The sequence below is a fragment of the Prunus mume genome, linkage group LG4 (assembly GCF_029339155.1).
Source record: "Prunus mume cultivar Tortuosa linkage group LG4, ASM2933915v1, whole genome shotgun sequence".
Lineage (NCBI taxonomy): Eukaryota > Viridiplantae > Streptophyta > Magnoliopsida > Rosales > Rosaceae > Prunus > Prunus mume.
In genome coordinates this window covers 22,761,822-22,781,859 of record NC_142701.1, presented here as the reverse complement: position 1 = coordinate 22,781,859, position 20,038 = coordinate 22,761,822, and the positions used below count along the sequence as shown (strand labels likewise).

The 20,038-nt window shown below is 37.3% G+C and overlaps 2 protein-coding genes, 1 long non-coding RNA gene and 1 pseudogene across 4 annotated transcripts; 3 read left to right on the top strand and 1 right to left on the bottom strand.

Moving 5' to 3' along the window:
- Positions 1–734: 734 nt before the first annotated feature.
- Positions 735–1,728, top strand: LOC103329293 (aquaporin SIP1-1 pseudogene; annotated as a pseudogene). Its single transcript, XR_016125900.1, has one exon. The product of XR_016125900.1 is annotated as an aquaporin SIP1-1 pseudogene (transcript).
- A 1,474-nt stretch (positions 1,729–3,202) lies between these two features.
- Positions 3,203–4,892, bottom strand: LOC103329292 (5'-adenylylsulfate reductase 2, chloroplastic-like). Its single transcript, XM_089049719.1, has 4 exons — positions 4,750–4,892; positions 3,701–4,194; positions 3,563–3,607; positions 3,203–3,506 (listed from the first exon to the last, which is right to left on the bottom strand). The coding sequence occupies exons 2-4, from the start codon at positions 4,154–4,156 to the stop codon at positions 3,354–3,356; spliced, it is 654 nt and encodes a 217-aa protein (XP_088905845.1). The 5' UTR covers positions 4,157–4,194; positions 4,750–4,892; the 3' UTR covers positions 3,203–3,353.
- Positions 4,893–10,929: 6,037 nt separating this feature from the next.
- LOC148918213 (uncharacterized) lies at positions 10,930–13,556 on the top strand. Its single transcript, XR_016125814.1, has 2 exons — positions 10,930–11,724; positions 12,182–13,556. It is a non-coding gene; the product is annotated as an uncharacterized LOC148918213 (long non-coding RNA).
- Positions 13,557–17,281: 3,725 nt separating this feature from the next.
- ARASP (chloroplastic membrane metalloprotease) lies at positions 17,282–19,125 on the top strand. The gene has a single exon (XM_008231738.3). The coding sequence runs from the start codon at positions 17,475–17,477 to the stop codon at positions 18,825–18,827; it is 1,353 nt and encodes a 450-aa protein (XP_008229960.2). The 5' UTR covers positions 17,282–17,474; the 3' UTR covers positions 18,828–19,125.
- Positions 19,126–20,038: the final 913 nt, after the last annotated feature.

Genomic DNA, 20,038 nt, shown 5'->3' with positions numbered 1-20,038 from the left:
TGGACGGATTTGAAAGAAAATTTTGAATTTGACAAGAAAGCTAAATTTAACATAAAAATAAAAATTATATTAGTTTGAATGTATTTGAAATAAACTTAATTTATTACATTTGAAATGACTGCGTGTAAGGAATCAATAGAAATCCATTTGTTTTTTTTATTTCTTTCTTACCCAAATCTTGACATGCATGCCAACGAAGTCTAGCTCAATAAAAAATAGTATTGACTTGCAGATTAGTGGTTTAAAGTTCGAACTCTCATGACACCGTAATAGTGTGTGTGAGAAACCCTCCTATTGTAGTTTAAATTATCGCTTGTATGCCAAAAAGACATACAAACAATTTTACATTATAATGTCACTAATAATGGAGACCTTAGTGTTAAGCATTACACATTTTTCACAACCTTTATAGTCCTCAAAGACACAAGATTTAATTTTATATTTTTCATGAGTAAGACTTGAAGCAAATGGCATTACAGTAATTACATAATTACCGAACACGAACGCAGGTATGTCATCCAAATCATTAACTACTAAAAAAATGTTACGTTTAGCTCGTGTTCTTCGCCTTTTTTGGGTAGGTAGCAAGTGGGGGAAGAATAATTGGTGGAAATGGTTTTCTGATGCCAAAAGGTGCCATCTACCTATGTATGTGGTCTGTTTGTTTCTAGGATTTTAGCTTACATGTTGTTCTCCAACATTGGTAGGCCACACCGCATTTATATATTCCCCAAAAAAAGTAGACCAAACAGCACCTAAGGCCGTTGGGATCATTAAGCTAAAACTCTGGTTTTACATGTGTAGTTAGGAGAGGTGAGGCAGAGAAAGCAAAAGAAGAAGATAAGATGGGGGTGATCAAGGCAGCTCTAGGAGATGCAGTTCTGACTTCCCTGTGGGTTTTCAGCGCACCAAGTATGGGGGTTTTCACAGTCATCATCGCCTCGTTTCTTGGCATTCAAGCTAGGTCTTTGCTAGGCCTCTTCATCACCACCATAGTTGCCACAACTCTGGTCCTAGCTTTCAGCTTGATAGGCAAGGTTTTGGGTGGTGCCAGCTTCAACCCCTCCACCACTGCAAGTTTCTACGCTGCAGGCCTCACCCCCGGCACATCTCTTGTCTCCATGGCTGTCCGGTTCCCGGCTCAGGCGGCCGGTGGAGTAGGAGGTGCCAAGGCAATTCTGCAGGTGATGCCAAAGCAGTACAAGCATATGCTTAAAGGGCCTTTCTTGAAAGTGGATTTGTACACTGGTGTCATAGCTGAGGGGCTGTTGACTTTTGTTCTCTGCTTTTCTCTGCTTGTGATTATTCTCAGAGGTCCTAGAAATCCAATACTGAAGATATGGCTGCTTTCAATTGCTACAGTGGGATTGGTTGTTGCAGGTGGTGGGTACACAGGGCCTTCCATGAACCCAGCAAATGCTTTTGCCTGGGCTTATGTGAATAATTGGCACAACACTTGGGAGCTGTTCTTGGTTTATTGGATTGGCGCCTTCATAGGAGCAACTTTGGCTGGTTCGGTTTTCAAGACTTTGCTTCCCCCACCAATAGCAAAGGAAAAGAAAGCCTAATTAAGATTCAATAGCAGATAGATAGCTTTGTGTATGAATGATTCTCATTGGTGAAGTTTAAGACTCAGCTTCAATATTGCTAATTAAGCACTGCAGAAATCTTAAACCATTTGCCTTTTGTTTGGAAGCAAAGAAAATAAAATGAACTTTCTAGGAACAATGTAGTGCTAATTGTCTTCTTTCAGCTTTATCACTATCTAAAGCAGCCGCATGAATTTGTTCTGGGTTTTCTTTAGGAAGAAGTGATCTGGCTTCCTTTCTCTTTCCATCCATGTGAGCTAAAAGTGTTTGCCCAAAATGAGGCCTCTCTTCAAACAGAGGCCCAAGGCTTGCTTGAGTAGAAATCGCCAATACAAACACGGATTTATAAGCTTCTGCCTGCTTGACCGTCATCGAACACGCCCCCTCCTCCATATGTAGCTCAAACGGTTAAAAGTATTCACCCATATACATAAAGTCTCTAATTCCCTTCTCCCAAATTTTGCTTGTGTAAGTCTTTTTCTTGTGTTAGTCTACGCCGCGAAAAATGATACTTTTTCAAGGCCTAAGCAAGGTCAAAGTTCAGAATCAGAACAAGCAATGGACTTGTTGAACATACAAACACGGATTTATAAGCTTCTGCCTGCTTTACCGTCATTGAACAAGCCCCCCTCTATGCAGCTTAAACGGTTAAAAGCATTCACCTGTGTACATGATGTCTCCGATTCCCTCCTCCCAAATGTTGCTTGTATAAGAAAAAGAAAAGACTCCTAAGCAAGGTCAAAGTGCAGAATCAGAACAAGCAATGGACTTGTTGTTTTGGACTTAGTTTTTCCTTGTTTTGTGCTATTTCTCTACAGAAGCCCTTGTTGTGATGGTTTTCTTTTGGGGTAGCTTGCCAGAATATGGTTCAATATTCGTTTACATGGTGGGCAAGTTGGCCAGAATATGGTTCAATATTCGTTTATGGGCAAGTTGGCCAGAATATGAATCTGGTCCTGAAATTTTTGTGCAAGAAGCATAATTAATCAATTCAAAATCCAATGCCACGCCCAGAGTGAGGAGGGTTTAGTGATGCTAAACACCTGTTAAACCCCTAGTATGAGTTCGTTGCTCGCGTAAGGGCGATCCATCTTGATGACGAATTCCACGATAACGAGATATAGAAATTAATCATCGCTAGTTTCTCCCGAGGGTGAATTTGTTTCTTCGTCTTTACAAAAAATAAATATAAATAAAAATAAGAGTAATTCATTGTGACACATTCACTAAAAAAAAAAATCGTTTTGTAGTGAATCATTTTTGTGTAAGAAGCATCATTAATCAATTCAAAATCCAGTGCCACGCCCAGAGTGAGAAGGGTTTAGTGATGCTAGTAGCTACCATAAATCCCCTGTTAAACCCTTGAATCAAACTCCCAGATCATCATCAACACTCTAAATATATTTCGAATGTTGCAAATAAGAGATTAGTGGAAGCAATATACTGAGATAGATAGAATATTTATGAGTACAAACTGCAGGATTTTCAGAACTCAAAAGGAAAGCTGTCTGACTTAAACATTGGAATTTAAAAAGTAGACAAATATATTATGCAAATTATTAAAGCATGAAATCAAACTGATCAATCTTGCTCACAAAAGCCATAAACATGATAGGAAATATACAAGACTGCCACCACATTTGCTCCTGATATTTCAGGCAAATTAGGGGCAGACTGTGTGATCAGGTGCATTAACAAAACACACATGATCGCCAAAGACTTGAAGTTGCAAAGGGGAACTCTTCAGTGGAACATAGTAACTCTTTAAGAGATCCTTGTGTTCCACACCAGAAGATCCATGGGACTTTGATCATGATCTTCATCATCATCATAGAGGACATCAACAGAAGCCATCAAGTACAGATCATTATCGGTGTGGGCCCTTTCGGAAGAATGTTTGATGGGTATGCAGGTGTGGTGTTCGACGAAAAGCTGCTGAGAATAGAATCCAAGCTGCAACTTTTGCTTCGCATGTGCTCATCATCAGAAGTGCCTGCCTTCTGTCCTTCAGCCAAAGCCTATTTTATTATCAAAATGAAAAACCAAATATTTGATTAATCCATGAGATCCAAGTACTACATATGATATTATTTGGCCAAGAACTATCTTACCTGGCAAATGTGGCACCAAATATTAAAGCGCACAACAAACCATGGTGCACATGGGTTCTCCAACTTGACATATCCTGTTTTTAGCCCACCCTCCTTGACCTTAATTACCTCCTCCAACCACCACCTCCACCACCACCTCCGCTGCCACCGCCCTTCCCATTCACGCTGACAGAACAAGAGGAGCATAATATTGCATGGCTTGAATGTTGCAGTCGAGAGAAGTTCCCCAGAACAATAATGCAAGCTAACTGCAGGCACATCCATGGCTTGAACTACTTGAAGGAAGTTCAAATATTGGTGCATTTCTTGGCTACCTATGTTTGCTTTTCGGTTCCATTCCATGATCACTAGGCTGCCAATTGCCCCATCCAAGCCTTGAAATGAAGCTACATTCAAGTCCTCATCCAATAGAAGGCTACCAGAATTCGGGTACGAGATCTCGGACAGGGAAACCATTTTGTTCAAACTCAATCAAAGTGACATCCTCAGCTCCACTGAACAAAACAAGATGCGTATATATATTTGCAATCAAACTGCTGATCACATTGTGACAAATATTTCTACAAATTACCTCTTGGCAATGTTTAAAAAACATGGCATAATAAACAACTCAAAATGTAAAATAAATGACAACAAAGGAACAAAATATTGCAGTTTATTAAAACCAGAACTAGTTGGCTTCTAATATATAAATATATAAATAAATAAATAAATAAATAAGAGAGGTGATTTCCCCACTCCAATTTTATCCACTTACACTCCATTTTATAACTAAAAAATGAGTAAATAAATAAACATTATTAAGACAGATCTTCAAAGTAACATTCCACTGATAGGCTAACACGTACACAGATCTTCTCTTCCATTGGCGCAATCCGAATGTGAGATCACATAAAACACAAGAGAAAACAACAAAACCCAGATGGAATGTGCACTTAAAGACAAAACCCAACAAGAAAATCCACTGGCATGAATATTTATATCTGCAGCAAGAAAACCAAATGAAAGAGAAAGGAAATTAAAATATTAAATTAACAGTCCGTACGTACCATGGAGCTCAAGGAAAGAGGTTGAAGATGAAGACGGCGAGGGAGTTATAAAGAGCATAAGGCAAAGTAACAGTTCCAGAACGAGAAGCTTCAGCCGAGGCCATGATCATGAACAGTGCTCTAAAACCCTCTCGCATATGAAGAGCATGGGCAAAGTAACAGTTTGTGACGTGTAATCCGACCATGAACAAGGTTTAAATAATAATCAGCACCAAAAAAGAAAGTAGGTAACGTTTTCAGGTTCATTGAACCTGGCCTTCTTCAGTGGAGACTCTTTGCTACTTTACACTTGAGATTCTGTTTGGTTTACGGAACGGATTTGAGGGAAAATTATTTCCCATGTCATTTTCCATGTTTGGTAATCCTGTGAAAGTAACCGAGAAATACGACTTTATTTCCTTTCATATGTTTGGTTTGTATAAGAATGTAAAATGAAGTTTATTTAATTTTTCAATTATACCCATATGAAATCTAATAAATAAAAAAAGAATGCATTTAATGCTATATTGTAATTCTAAACTGTTAATAAGGACAATATGGTCATGAAAAAAGTGTATTTAATGTTGACTCATTTTCCCAAACTTTTTCATGAGGAGGAAAACAAAACTCAAGGGGAAGGAGGGCTTCACTTTCTCCCATACTTTCCCATGTGCAAGACAACGATTTCCCATATCTGAACTTACCAACATGGGAAAACAATTGATTTTCCATCCTCAAACCTCATTTCCCATAAACCAAATGGAGCCTTAAGTAGAAGGAATATTTATGGACACGTTGATAATCCCAACCATGCATGTCTCGTAATGTTATATTGTCTCTTGTTTTAAATACTAAAAAAGATTATTACATATTGGATCGGTATTATCGAACACAAGATCTCAAGTGCATATAATATTCTCTTCCTTATACTTAAAGATTATTTAAAGTAATTATAAATCATAAAAATGTACTTCTTATAAATTCATTTCCAAACAAACCCATATAAATGACACTAAAACACGAGGAATATAATGATTTCATTCCCATCATCATAACCTTTAAAATGTAAAATTCAAAGGGAGTCATATGGGTCCTATTTTATAAAAGTGAGCAGTACAAATAACCTAACAAATTGTTGAATATTTTGTTTTGTTTTGGTTTTTTTCTGTGACGATTTTGAAAGTTTGGAAAGGGATGGACTGTATCTGCCCAGAAGTATAGTCTCTATTCGAATAGGATGAAATTTGTTTAATTGAGCATAACATTATTTTCAAGAAAGGGACAAGACCACATCACAGAATCTAATTTAGGGTTAGAAATAGTATGGATGTTTGTGGGTCGTGGGGTCCCCTCAGTAAAGTGACAAACAATAATTTAAAGAGATATTTAATTATACATCTATTTATCACTAATGATATAGATGAATCCTACACTATTTAATTTTTATAAATAAAACAATAAAAAACTCAAAAAATGACAACTGACTCTATTGAATTTAATTTTAATTATTAAATTATTTTGATACCTATTGAGTGTTTTGGGGTTTTTTTATGAAGTTTTAGGGTTGAGCTTGTTTTAAGAAATCAATAAATTTTGTAATTTAGAAAGAGTTAAAAGCCTATTATTTATATTGTGAATGAGCTTTGAGTGTGTTTCTAAAGTTCTATTTCATATAAAATTTTTTTATAATTTAAGCCCTTATATTGTATATAATAATGAATCTCCCAAATTTAAACTGAGGAAGTCCTATGAAACCAAATTGACACCTGGTATTGTATTGTGTATGTAAGGTTGCCTCAATTATTGTGAATGGATTTTGAACAGCCCTCATACTTCTCTCTGTTCTCTCAACTTTTTGTTGGATTTTTGCTTTTTCTTTACATTTTAAATTCTTTTCAAGCTTGCTTGACCCAAAAACCAGCATGCTTCTTGTTCATAGATCCCGCAAACTTGAAAATCTATTCAACGAGGCGTCGGCTGCTTTTGACTGTTTGATAATTCCTCCCTTTCAGCGAAGTTACCAGGCCAGAAAGAACACAAAGGACACATAGTGACATAGGCGATACAATGAAGTTTTATTAGAAAAATTTGGATTCTTAGCTCCCTATCTTTCTAAATTGAACCCAATTACACATTCGTTTTTAAAAGAGAGTTTTCGGTGAGACATGACAACTCGCTATTAATTAAAATCACTTAATTACATGAACAACACAATGGATGGATGTAAAGAAAAGCCACGTGACTCAAAAAGGCTTTTTGTTAAATTTGATTCAAGAGAAATATGATGAAAAAGAAGTAACACAGTCAAATAGCACCCATAATAATACAGATAAAATAATAATGAAATAACACAGTCAAGGTGGAAAGAGAATCTTAATAATGATGACTTAAGCTGTGAAGGCCAGGTGAAGCAGCCCAATTGGCCATCGCGTGTGGTTTTGTGAAAAGCGGCATCATCAATTATGGCATTGGCACCCAACAGCAAAAGCAAAAGGCACTAGAGACTTTTCCTTCTTTTTGCTTTTTTTATAGTTCAAGAGAATCTACCAAGATGAAGACACCATTATTCCGTCACTTCTTGCCATTTTATTTTTTTATGTGACATTCTTAGTTTTGAAAAATAACCTTCCTCCACCCAAATGGGTTTGGTCTAGTGGAAAATTAAACGTGTTAGGCCACACATATTGGGCGAATGTAATCGGGCTCCTCAATGAGGTCCCGATTCGATACTCTGCATGTGTAACGAACTCTTAGGGAGTTTTTCCCTAATCTGTGCCCTCGGAGAGATGAACACTCCTGTCACCTTTTTTTGTAATTAAAAAAAAAAAAACCTTCCTCCACCTCTTCTTTTTCTTTTTTCTTTTTTTAATTTTGTTTTAAAAAATTTATTTAAAAAAGCGACCTAATTTTAACTTACTTACTTTTTTATTATAGCTTTTTAATACTTTTTAATTAATTGTGTTGATTTGTACAAAGGAAAAGTTTCAGCACACTGATTTCTTATTTCTTATTTTGTATTATTTCAGTTGAATATCCACGTGGAAAAAATGTGACTGATCAATATAATATGCAGGCCATGCGTGCCTCGTTGTGTATAAACAAGGCCTCCAGAAAAGTACCCCCTAAGATTCTGTGCAGAAGCCCAGATCTCTGAGTCCTTGAGTGATGCTGCTGCTGTCCCATACTATCCATTTATCTTAAAACAAAACTTTTCTTACTTTTCTTATTGTTAAGTTTATCTTAACAAATACTTAAATTATAGTTTTAAACAAAGTTTGATCATTCTAAGGGTTTGAGAGGTAATTCTGGCTGATTGTCAAGATGTTTATCTGATTTGAATGAAGTTCATTTGCTTTCGATAAAAAAAGAAGAAGAGGTTATTGGTTCTTGGAATAATTGGATCTCTTGCAAGTACCAGGAGACGAAATGTTATCAGAGTCATCCTGTATAAGCCATGGAGTAGCAAAAAAGTTGGAATCACTCATTAGCAGTTCTCTGAATTGCATAAAACAATTATAGAAACTGACTGTATGTCTACATTGCATCCTAGTTCCATAAAAAGCATCTTCAAACTCATCACATGGAACAATTTCGCAGTTTCGCAGTTACGGTAGGCCTTGATTGCAGCATTCTTCCTCAGTGAATGCACCTGGTATCCCCTGCATCACTACTAATACAACCAAGTTTTGACAGCAGCAATTCCATTGATCTTTTATTTTATTTTATTTTATCTGGAAGGCACAATCACACCTTGAATGATATCCTGAACTTTGAACCATCATGAGGAGTAGCAGACAAATCAGATGCAGTTAAACGGTCCTGCAATCGTGAAACTTGTCAAATTAGAGGAAGGTTTTGAGAAATAACTCAAACAAGGCACACAATAGGTAAAATACAATACTGAATTTCCACACTCACACAAAACAAGCTGATTAAAGAAGCTCATATCTATATAAAATCCATGGTATGATTATAAAGTTAACAAAGAAGTGTAAACATGTTGCAAGAAGAAAACCCACTTGGGAAACAGCTCAAATCCATATGCAATGTCTTGGAAACATTGTCCTCCATCTGATTTGCAACCTCTGCAATTCAGAACGGTTAAGAGATAGGCCTCATCTAAGGGCCTTAGATAACGCCTTCACTATAAAATTCTACCTGCAGGTCATTGGCTGGCATGGAAGGCTTCTTGTCCTCTCCACAGACCTTATTCTCCAGAGAACCGGTGAGCCCAGGAGCCCATTAAAACAAACCCATTTGTTCACTTTCTCCAAACAATCCACCCGATTCAAAGCCAACCCAGATGGCCCAGACCGCAAATCTTCCAGACCCAATTGAGAAACAGTACCCGCTCACTCGACATCCTTTAGAAAGTTACAAACTTTGATGTTTTGCGAATGCCAGAACCATCTGAAACCAAATGTTTCACTCAAATGTTGGAAGGTGTTTTGGAAAGCAGGGGAATTTATGTGTCTGACAAGACAGATTAGGTACTGTACGTTTTACTATATACTGAGTGTGGGAGCAGATATTTTCATCTCCAATCACAGCACGTCACGTGGAAAAGAAGATTATCTCTTTTAATTAATTAATTGAACCAGTTTATCTGGCCAATTAATTAATTAGGATAAATATTTTAATTAAATGATATTATCTTTATGTAATACGATAATATCATTAATTAAGATATTATCCTAATAAAGAGAAGATAATGTCATTATCTCATATATTATCTTCATAAAAAGAGATAATATCATTTAATTCAGATATTATCTCCATAAAAAGAGATAATATCATTAAATCAGATATTATCTCAGTCCGACTCGATCCCTACGAATTTGGGTAGAGAATAAACTCAACATATTCTCTACGAAACCCTAGCCCCGAGGCTCCTATAAATAGATGACTTCATTTATTATTCAAGGTACATAAAAACCTACTCCTTATACCCGAGAAAAATACCCGAAACTCTTTCTCTCTCTCTACTCTCCATATTTTCTCCACACGGCTCCGGCCACCACACACCTACATAAACACTGCTTAGCTATTGTTTTCCTACAAACACTACTAACTTAGCATCGGAGGGCCAACACCCCGGGTGTGGTCTATTTACTCCAATCTGTTTTACAGGAATCGAGGAAGAGAGAGAAGGAAGATCGAAGGTTGAAGGATCTAGAAGCGAATATTCTCCCGTGAGATTATTTGCACAAACACTGAGATGCCAAGAAAGTTGAGGCCTTGAAGCTGGACTACAGTGACAGCTGTGACATTGGACCCAACAGAGCTCAGTGTGATGCCATGCCAGCTAAAATATGAAGCCCACTAATCCAGAGGTCATCAGCCTCACCCAGCCATTATGTGGTCATTGCAGACTCACTGTCACTTTCACTCCCACTTCCAAGACATACAGAAAATTACTTGCACAAGAAGAACTCAAGCAAAATTAAAGTATTTGTTGCTGGTAAAACCCAAACAGAGCAAGTACAGAGAATCTAAGCCATACAGAAGAGCATAAGTAAGTACTACTTATATAAAGTAACTAGTTTATGAATTATGTTGGGGCAGTTGCGTGGTGCCTATATAATTGATTAATTATACCTGAATTATTACGGTCTGCAATGCCAATTGCCAAAGGTGAGGCAGCTGTAATTTGCAAGTTAATGCCCTTTTTCCCTAGGTTAAACCCCATTTCTGCAAAATTAGATTGGGAGAGAAGCCGGCTTGGTTTGAGGGCTGCAAAATAACAACATATAACCTCTTATATATATATATATATATATATCCAAAGTTGACTTGACTCTGTTTTAATTTCTTAGATTTACTTGGTCTTTTTCTGCACCAAATTATTTGTTGCAATTGAAGCTCATGAAGTTCCAAGTGGTCAAAATTTGATACGGCTCCATTTCTCTTCAAATTCATTTCCTTTAATACTGCACATATACCTAGGTATATATGTATTGATCATGCAGCTGTCCGTCTAGCTAACCAGTTGGGCTTACAATGAGTCAAAGTGCAGAGAATCATTTGTTCTCAGACAACCTTTTGCATAATAAATCATGGAGTTATACCTACTCACCTACCCTCAGAAAGCCTCACATACATACTTGGAGAGTTGGATTTAGCTTTAGGACTTAATTGGGTATGTGGGAGCCAAGTCATGGGAAAAGTTGAGTAGTCGGTAATCATAATTATAATCTCCTTTCATTAAACTAATTTGTAATATTGTGAATGCCTTCTAGTTGTATACATGATTTTAGATGATCTCTGAGGGTGCTTTTCAGCTTAATTTGGATTAGGGTGATTAATTAATCCGATACATTGTGCTGCAAATTAATTGGACAAAATTAGAAAATGGGAGTCAATGACAGAAGGAGAAACTTCAAAGTTTCAAACTAGCTCTACCTGACACCAATGAATTGACCTACGTGGAGGCCCTGGTGGCTTAAGGGATAACCAGAAATTAATCTCTCTCTCTCTCTCTCTCTTTCTATATATATGTGTGTGTGTGTGTATATTTCCAAAGAGTTAATTGGCCTACGTACATAAACACAAAAACTGTTTCAACTTTTCAACTGGTGGTTTTGATGACCCTCGGCTTTTGCTTCCCTTTAGGCAGCAGATGATGTAGGGCGGTTGCCAAAAGCTAGCTAAGAAGTCAAATCATCAGAAGAAATGCATCAAATGGGTTGGGTTGGGTTTGGTTTTGTCTATAAAAGCATCTTTTGAGAGAGAGAGAGAGAGAGAGCAACAGAGCTGCAGATGAGTTTTTGAGCACCTGTTGTGAGGAAGAAAGAAGAGGCACACACTCATGTACAGAAAGGTTGTTGTTGCAAAGGTTGATGGAGAAAGATGTGAATATATACATAATGAAGGTATTGGCGCGCCTCAATTTGAAGGCATGGTTAATATATGGAGACCTTAGCCATGTGATTCTGATTGAGCCGCGTCAATATCTCCTTTTGCATCTCTCTCCATATTTTCATCCTTCATTTCATGGTATGTGGTTCTTGATCGATCATCCATCCCCCCCACTTCTGTCAATCTTTTTTCTTATGTCTCCCTTCTTCTTTTTCTGCCCTCTCTGGGTTTTATTACAACCTTTGAATTATTAAAGTTCTCCTTTTTTTTTTTTTTTTTTTTTTGTAGTTATTACTATTTCTTCAATAATTTGCATATATAGTGAAAATACTATATATATATACATATATATATATATATGTATATTTATATCTGGATTTAAGATACATGCATGCATGCTTCCTATTAGAATTTAGATCCATATACATATATAGAGAAAACCCTTCATCCAATTTTGGAGAATTTGAGATTTTGGGTAAGAAGACAAAGAATGTTCTTCTTGTTGATATATATATATATATATATATATATAGCTGCAACATTATCTTGTTTTAGTCACAAGTCTGTCCCCTTAATTTTGACTAGTTTTTTTCAGGTGGGGAATCTTTACACTTGGAAGTCTTTTCTATCAACCAAGGGCCAAGAAAATGAATCAAAATTAGGAATAGAAATTATAGTCCTCCTACAGATGTAACCTCAGCTCCTCCCTGCTAGGGTTTTAGTCCAGGCTAATTCAGAGAGAGAGAGAGAGAGAGAGAGAGAGAGATTATTATTTGGCAATTGTCAAGGTGAGAAAAGCATGACGATGCAGGTGATTGTCATTGAAGAGAGTAGGTAGAAAATTAAGGGCAGATGCTCTCAGGTCGGCCATCCCCTCCTTTCCTTTCCTTTCCCACTATAATTGTATATTCAATTATCTCTAGGAAATTGAAAGATCCTTCCAAACTATTTAAAACTGGAAAAATAGATAACAAAACAAAACAAAAAAGCACGTTCATATTAACTTTTAACACAACGAGATTTCTAAATAGCTTTTGTATATGTTAACCTTCTAATAATAAAAAAAATCCAATTGTTTAATTTGAAAACCAACTGCATGCTCTGATAATGTTTTAATTAATTATTAATATCATCATTAGGTTGTGAGTGTGACGCCACATGAAACTGCATATATATGATCATCTAGTCAACTCAAATAGGCATCATCCTTATGCTTGGTTATATATATATATGCAGGACCAGCATAGGAAATTTGTACCCAACTTTTGCTATTACCATTGACTACAGAAATGATTTGAAATGTTAACAGATGAAAACACAGAAAACATTAAAAACGAAAGAGACTTGGAGGGAGAGAGAGAGAGAGAGAGAGAGAACAGACATGCAAGACTGTCAATGAAGGAATCTGGTTTTAATTGGATATGGTCCAAAGGCTAGCTTCAGATCGAGAAGCGAGCTGGTAGCGCGGGAACCATAACTGCAATGTGAGTAGGGGCGGGGGCCTACGACCCTTTGCTTTCTGTTAGTTTACTTCGCATTTAATATTTCCATCATCTCTGTCCATTACCTAGCCTACCCCCAGCTAGCAAGTTTCTCCAACTGCTGGTCTAGGAATAAATGGGTCCTGTCACAAGGTGTCTCGCATGCGTAAAAACATGTAGATTCTTTTACAAGTTAACATGTGGTTAATTTAGAACCAAAACTTATTTATAATGGGTGAATATCTTTTTATTTCTATCCCACATTTTATATAGTTACGAATGAGTGTTATAGAAATAAGGGTATACATCCCATTGTATATCAGATTAATTTACTCGTGATACAAGTAATTTTCTATGTTTTTCATCTTTACTTCAAGACATTGTAATTAGAAAAAGAAAGAGGGTATGTACATACTCTTAGCTTTATACATGTAATTAAATGTTTTCGATGCTCATGTTTAATGGAAGGAATAATATTTTGTTGTTCTATTTGTTATGTGTGTTTATAATTTGCTATATAGTAAAACTTGTTGGAGGGTGTATCAATTTAGATTTTAAATGATTTTAAAAGAATTATAAAGTTTGTTAATGGGTCATACTATCACTATGATCCGAGCCTATTACAGAACACCATGTGGCCATTCCATGGCTTGGTTACCCTTCTATCGACCCAATTAGATGTGATGCCCTAGGTGTTGGTATAAGGCCTCCCAGCCAAAGTTTGACGGAACAAGGGGCGAACCAGTGCTCGGACACTAAAGCACCTTACCGACCACTGTATTGCCGTGTGTGATCAGAGGTGCATTAATGATCCACAGGCATGACCAGACTCCTATTAGGTCAATCACTCCACCCATTTGGTAAGCATCCTAGAAATTGTGATGGTAGAAATTGGGATGGATCAGTTAATGTACTTCCCATCCAAGGCCAGGTGTCGCCTTACCCATTGATCCTCGAGTAAACAGGCTGGTGATGGAGATGAATCATTTAATGTACCTCCTATCCAAAGCCACATGTCACTTTGTCACACAATCCCTGATAGATAGTATGGTGATCAGAACAAGTCATTTAATATGGTCTAGTCCTACCAGGGGAAAGGAAGATAAATATCTCATCCTTAAGTATCTTTATCTCTCATTCTCCCTTATAAATACCCTTCACCTACCTCTGGACAAAGGTAATAAATATTCTCACCTTGCAAACCCTACATCCATTTTCTCTATCTCCAAACCACTTTTGACTTAACCATTGGAGGAAGTTCAACTAGGGAAAACCCTAATTCGCTCATGTTCTGATTGTTGTTCAAAGTGTGCAGGTATCTTCTAGAGAGCACCTCAACTCGAAGATCTGGTATAAATCCTGACCTTTATCCAAGTCTAAGCTATACAATATACAAAGAGGATACATGGCTTACAAAGTTGATGGAGTTTAATTGAATTTAATTGAGTTTAACTAAATTCTACAAACTTCACATAGATTCGGACTGAATTCGTATATAGATTTTAACTGAGTTTGTTAGAGTTTTATTATTGATTTTAATGGAGTTTATAGCACTCAAAAAACAAAATGTTTAGGGGTGATGGTAGTGGTGATGGCAATGGTGGTTTGTGGGTGATTGTGGGGAGGTAGTGGTGGAGGAGGTGCTGGTGGTAGTGGTGGTGGCGGTGGGAGTGAGGTGGTAAAGGTGGCGATGAGAGTGAGGTGGTAAAGGTGGTGGTGGGAGTGGCGGCGGCGATAGTGGCAGTGATGGTGATGATGCTGGCAATGGTGTGGTGGTGGTGGTGACGGTGGGGGTGGTGGTGGGGCGGTAGTAAGGGCGTCAGTGGGTGGTGGTAAATGTGGCAATGGTGGTGGTGATGTTGGGGCTAGCGGCGATGTCGATGGTGGTGGCGGTGACGACAATGACTACGGTGGTGGTGGTGGTGGTTGCGACGGTAGTGATAGCCATGATAATATGGTGGTAGTAGAAGTGGTGAAATCATATCTTAAGAATAAAAATAATATATCTATCAAAATCTTTGGGGAGAATCAAAGATTTTTAATGGCCTAAAATTAGTCTATAATCAAACGAAATCCACGTTCCTTTAAAATCAATGAGTTTTTTAATACATTCAAACTTTTATAAAGCCTTTTAAAGTCGTGATTAAATACATCCAAATTTGAATGAAGTTTAAAAAGTCATAATTGAATACACTCAGAATTGTATAGACTTCTATAAAATCTAAATTGAATACACCCCCAGTGTGTATGTATAATATCTTAATATATGACTTCAAACTTATCTCCAAATAAAACAATAGGGTGTGAATGTGAACCCTTTACATGTATTTAAAAACTTTACAAAAATCAATGGAGTCTACTTCGGTAGAAAGTGTCCTTGACTTGTATACTAGCTAGTGGTATAACACCGTAATAGTGTGTGAGAGAGATCTCCCTCCCCTATAATTTAGACTATCGCTTGTACTTGTAATTTTTTTTTTTTTTTTATAAAATAGATTTCACTGACTAAATAATAAAACTTATCACATTAAAGGGGCCATGCATTAATGTCACAGAAGCATCATCAATTGCATCATTGGGTGGTAGAAGAGGGGTCTTTGTGAACGTTCAATGTTGTGTGGGCAGGTGGTGGGTGGGTCAAGGAGATGCAGGCCATAGCTGTTAGATTTATCATTTATGTGGCTGTTGACAAGGACCCATGGCCCATTTTGAATTTTTGATGATTTGATTGAATCCCACTTTTCCCTGCTCCATTTGTCTTGCCTCCTAACAAAATCAAAATCTGAGACCCACTCAGCAGATATGTTTGGATTTGGGCAAAAATCATGCCCAGCTTTCACTTTTTTTAACCTTTTTATTTTCCATTTCCCTTCAAACTCTTTTCAAGTAATTTGTTTAACAAGGTTCAAAGTACCATTTCTAAACACCAACAGTCGTTTCTTCCTTTCGAAAAGCTAACTTTTGCAAGCAAACCTTTTGTTGGAGCCATCTTGTTCATTCCAAACAAAAGATCCTTTACTTTTAATATTTTGCTAGATTTGTATATGATTTGAGGGAAATCGTTTCCTTCTAATTGGTCAACATATTAGTACTAATTGATGTTTTCACTAGATAGTTAATTGAAGATTATATGTAGTTTTAACACATGTATGTGTGCTTTTACGTGCATTATAATATAATCGGGATCCTAATGCATATAGATGTAAATAGTTCAATAACGGGAACAAGAATTTATAGAAACATTTAGAACAATTATTCATTTCTTAGCAAAAGAACCGTTTTCATTTTCAAGTAATCACCAACAACTTGTTCCCTAAATAAGTAGAACTTATTGCCCTTGCAAAAACGGTGTTGTGAGGAAAGGATGCCCAAAATCTCAATATCTTCCCAACATAGGCTATGGTTCTAGTGTGAAATATTGAATCCTAACACTCCACAACATTAGTCTAATGGTAGTTCTTTCCTTCATTTGAGGTGGCTTTCATTCACCTACTAAATACCGACGTTAATTCAACTTATAAGTCACTCTTTCGTGGAGTCTAATTAACCTAGTTACATAATGAAAACTATGTTCTAATACCAACTGATACGAGCCTATGTGTAGAACTTGTCCCTACAACATTGGCTTGTATGGAAAGAGTATCCAAGAACTCATATTCCTTCTCATCACCATAGCCAACTCACGAACAGTTAATGTGAAATTTTGGAACTGTACTACTAGCCAACTTCAAGTGGGCCAAGTAAGGCTAAGGGAATCCAAAGAGGCCAGTACGGCTGATTTAAAACACAACTGGACATTCGCAAAGCCCAGTGTTTTATATTATAATACTATTCAGATATATAAAAAATAAAATAAAGCAAAGAACTTTCAGTTAGTACAGGTGGCAGTTGTCTGGATGGATGGATGATCCATCTCACTACGTGTCAAGGATTTATTTGTCCCCTAATAAGAAAAGTCAAAGAGTTTATCTATCTTGAAACCCTTTAGGATTTCCCTGAACTGAACAACCCAAGCAAGCCAATCCCACGTGTGTTTGATCACATTGGATCAGAATTTACCGACGCCGGTGAAGCCTACCACCGCGACCGGATGACCCAGAGACAAGTAGGACTCTTGTTTCTGTAGATCAAACGTTCCACAAAAGAGCATGTGTTTTTTTATCTTTGGTCGAAACAAAGGCCACATCCCCCAAAAAAAAAAAATAAAAATAAAAATAAAAAAGGCACACCCGAATGCTGAAAAATAAGAGGGAAAGCAAGACAAGTGAGTCGCCACTTGAGTTCCCCTCCACAAACCCCAAAAAGGGCATGAAACTATGAACATTATCCAATCCAATTTCTCCTCTTCTATCACAAAACTAAGCCTCACCTTCTTAATACCCTCTATCAGAAAAACACCAAGAAACCATGGTCATTAGCCTCTCTTCTTCTTTGTCTTTCATCAACTTAACCAATTCTAAGTCACCCATCTCTGAGTTTCCATCAAAACCCAAAACCCACCTCCCAAAATCTCTGTCTTCCACCGTATGCTGTTCGTTTTCTTCATCAGACCTTGGTTTTCAATGCAAGGAACCGTTTTTCTTTCAAAAGGGTAGGTACCCACATGGAAGAAGGTTCGAGTTCACGTCTTGTGCAATTCCCGGGTTTGATTATGGCAACTTTGAGAGTGCCCAGTCTGTGTTGGAGGCAGCTGCTGTGTTAACGGCCATAATTGTTGTTCATGAGAGTGGTCACTTCCTTGCTGCTTATCTTCAAGGCATCCATGTGAGTAAATTTGCTGTTGGTTTTGGTCCAATTTTAGTTAAATTCAATGCAAACAATGTAGAGTATTCTCTTAGAGCTTTTCCTCTAGGTGGATTTGTGGGATTTCCCGATAATGATCCAGACAGTGATATTCCAGTTGATGATAAAAATTTGCTTAAGAATAGGCCAATATTGGATAGAGCTATAGTGGTTTCAGCTGGTGTAGTTGCCAATATCATTTTTGCATACGTTATAATCTTTACTCAAGTCTTGTCAGTTGGTTTGCCTGTACAAGAGGCCTATCCAGGGGTGCTTGTGCCCGAGGTTCGACCCTTCTCAGCAGCTTCCCGAGACGGGTTGCTTCCGGGGGATGTGATCCTTGAGGTTAATGGAATTGAATTACCAAAAGGAGGGCCTAATGGTGTTTCAGAGATTGTTGATGTAATTAAGCAGAATGCCAAAAGAAATGTGGTTCTTAAGGTTGAGAGGGGACAACAGGACTTTGAAATTGGGATCATCCCTGATGAGAATTATGATGGAACAGGCAAAATTGGAGTACAATTGTCACCAAATGTCAGGTTCACAAAAGTAAAACCCAAAAGTATTCCGGATGCTTTTAATTATACTGGGAGAGAGTTTTGGGGCTTGTCATCTAATGTTTTGGATAGCTTAAAACAGACTTTTCTCAACTTCTCTCAGACAGCTGGTAAAGTTGCAGGTCCAGTTGCCATTATCGCTGTTGGTGCAGAAGTTGCAAGGTCGAATGTCGATGGACTCTATCAGTTTGCAGCCTTGCTTAATCTTAACCTTGCAATAATTAACCTTCTCCCTCTACCTGCTTTAGATGGAGGTACCTTGGCTTTCATCCTCATAGAGGCTGCTAGGGGTGGGAGAAAGCTTCCTCTAGAAGTGGAGCAGGGGATTATGTCATCAGGGATAACGGTTGTTATTTTTGTAGGATTATTCCTTATTGTTCGGGACACACTTAATCTTGATTTTATCAAGGACATGTTGTAAGTGTTTACAAAATCTCAGAAATTTGAATGCAACTTGGGTTTTGGGAAAGCCCTGTGAAGCTGGCGTTGGATCATCTCATGTCTTAGAGGGGAAACAAAACAAGAAATTTGGGGACGCTTGACATATATGGTTTGCTTCGATCCACGACAATACGTTGGAGGTACTTTTGGTGCCTTCCTTTTTCAAGTTGTTTCACAAAATGTGGTTCTTTATTGTCTTCTGTAAATCATAATTTTTTATTAATCCTGTTGGCAACATTGACATATGAAAGTCCATGAATATAACTGTTATACTCAAATCCTGTGGTAATGTATCAGCAAATTTATATGTTATACAGAGGAGTTATCACTGATGTGTTTGAACGCTGTAATTCAGTAGAAAAAGTGTTCTGAGTTTTAGGAAATTGCTCTTTGTGTATGAAATGAAATACACTGAAGCAAATCAGTCCAGATCATGAATGATTCTCCATTCTTTTGCGAGGGCTAGGGCTACTGTCCTGTGCTTATTGAAACTAGAGATTATGGATGAAATCCAAACATTAGTTTAATGTTTAGGTCCATTGGAGGTTTATGTGATTAAGGTTTGATGGATTCGAGACCTTTATGGAGACTTAGCTTTTCAAATGTTTCTAGGAAGGAAGGAGAGTCATAGAATTCTTTTAAAAGTGACTTGCAACTGTAATTCACAATACAATGGACATGGCTTGAGGCTGGGATCTGTGGATGAGGTTTCTCCTCTTTTGGAGAAATCAATATAGTAAAATTTTCTGTTTTCAACACAGTGATTAGAAAGAAATGCGAAATGTCCTGGTATTGAGATTTTGTACAGACCAATAGTTGTATTTTCAGATCAGACTTTATCTGAGTGTCTATAAGCACTGACTTTAAAAATTCATTTTTCCTCATTGAAATGCAAAAGGCACCAATGGAGATCCTACTGTATTCTGGTACCATGTTGGCATTTGGATCTTGAAGTTAGTGTTGCAAAATTGGTGAAGCTTGATATGCTGTAAGTCATAATGCAGAATGCATGAGACTCTAGATGTGTGAAAATATCTTTGCTTTCGCCTTTGTTTTTCGGTTTTGGTTTTGGTTTTGGTTTTGGTTTTCGGAAGTCAGAAGTTCGGTCCTAACCTTTTATCTTAGGTCATGTGTTAAAGTCCTCTGGATGAAACATACAGCAGGGAAGTTCATTCAGTTCTCAGATCCCTA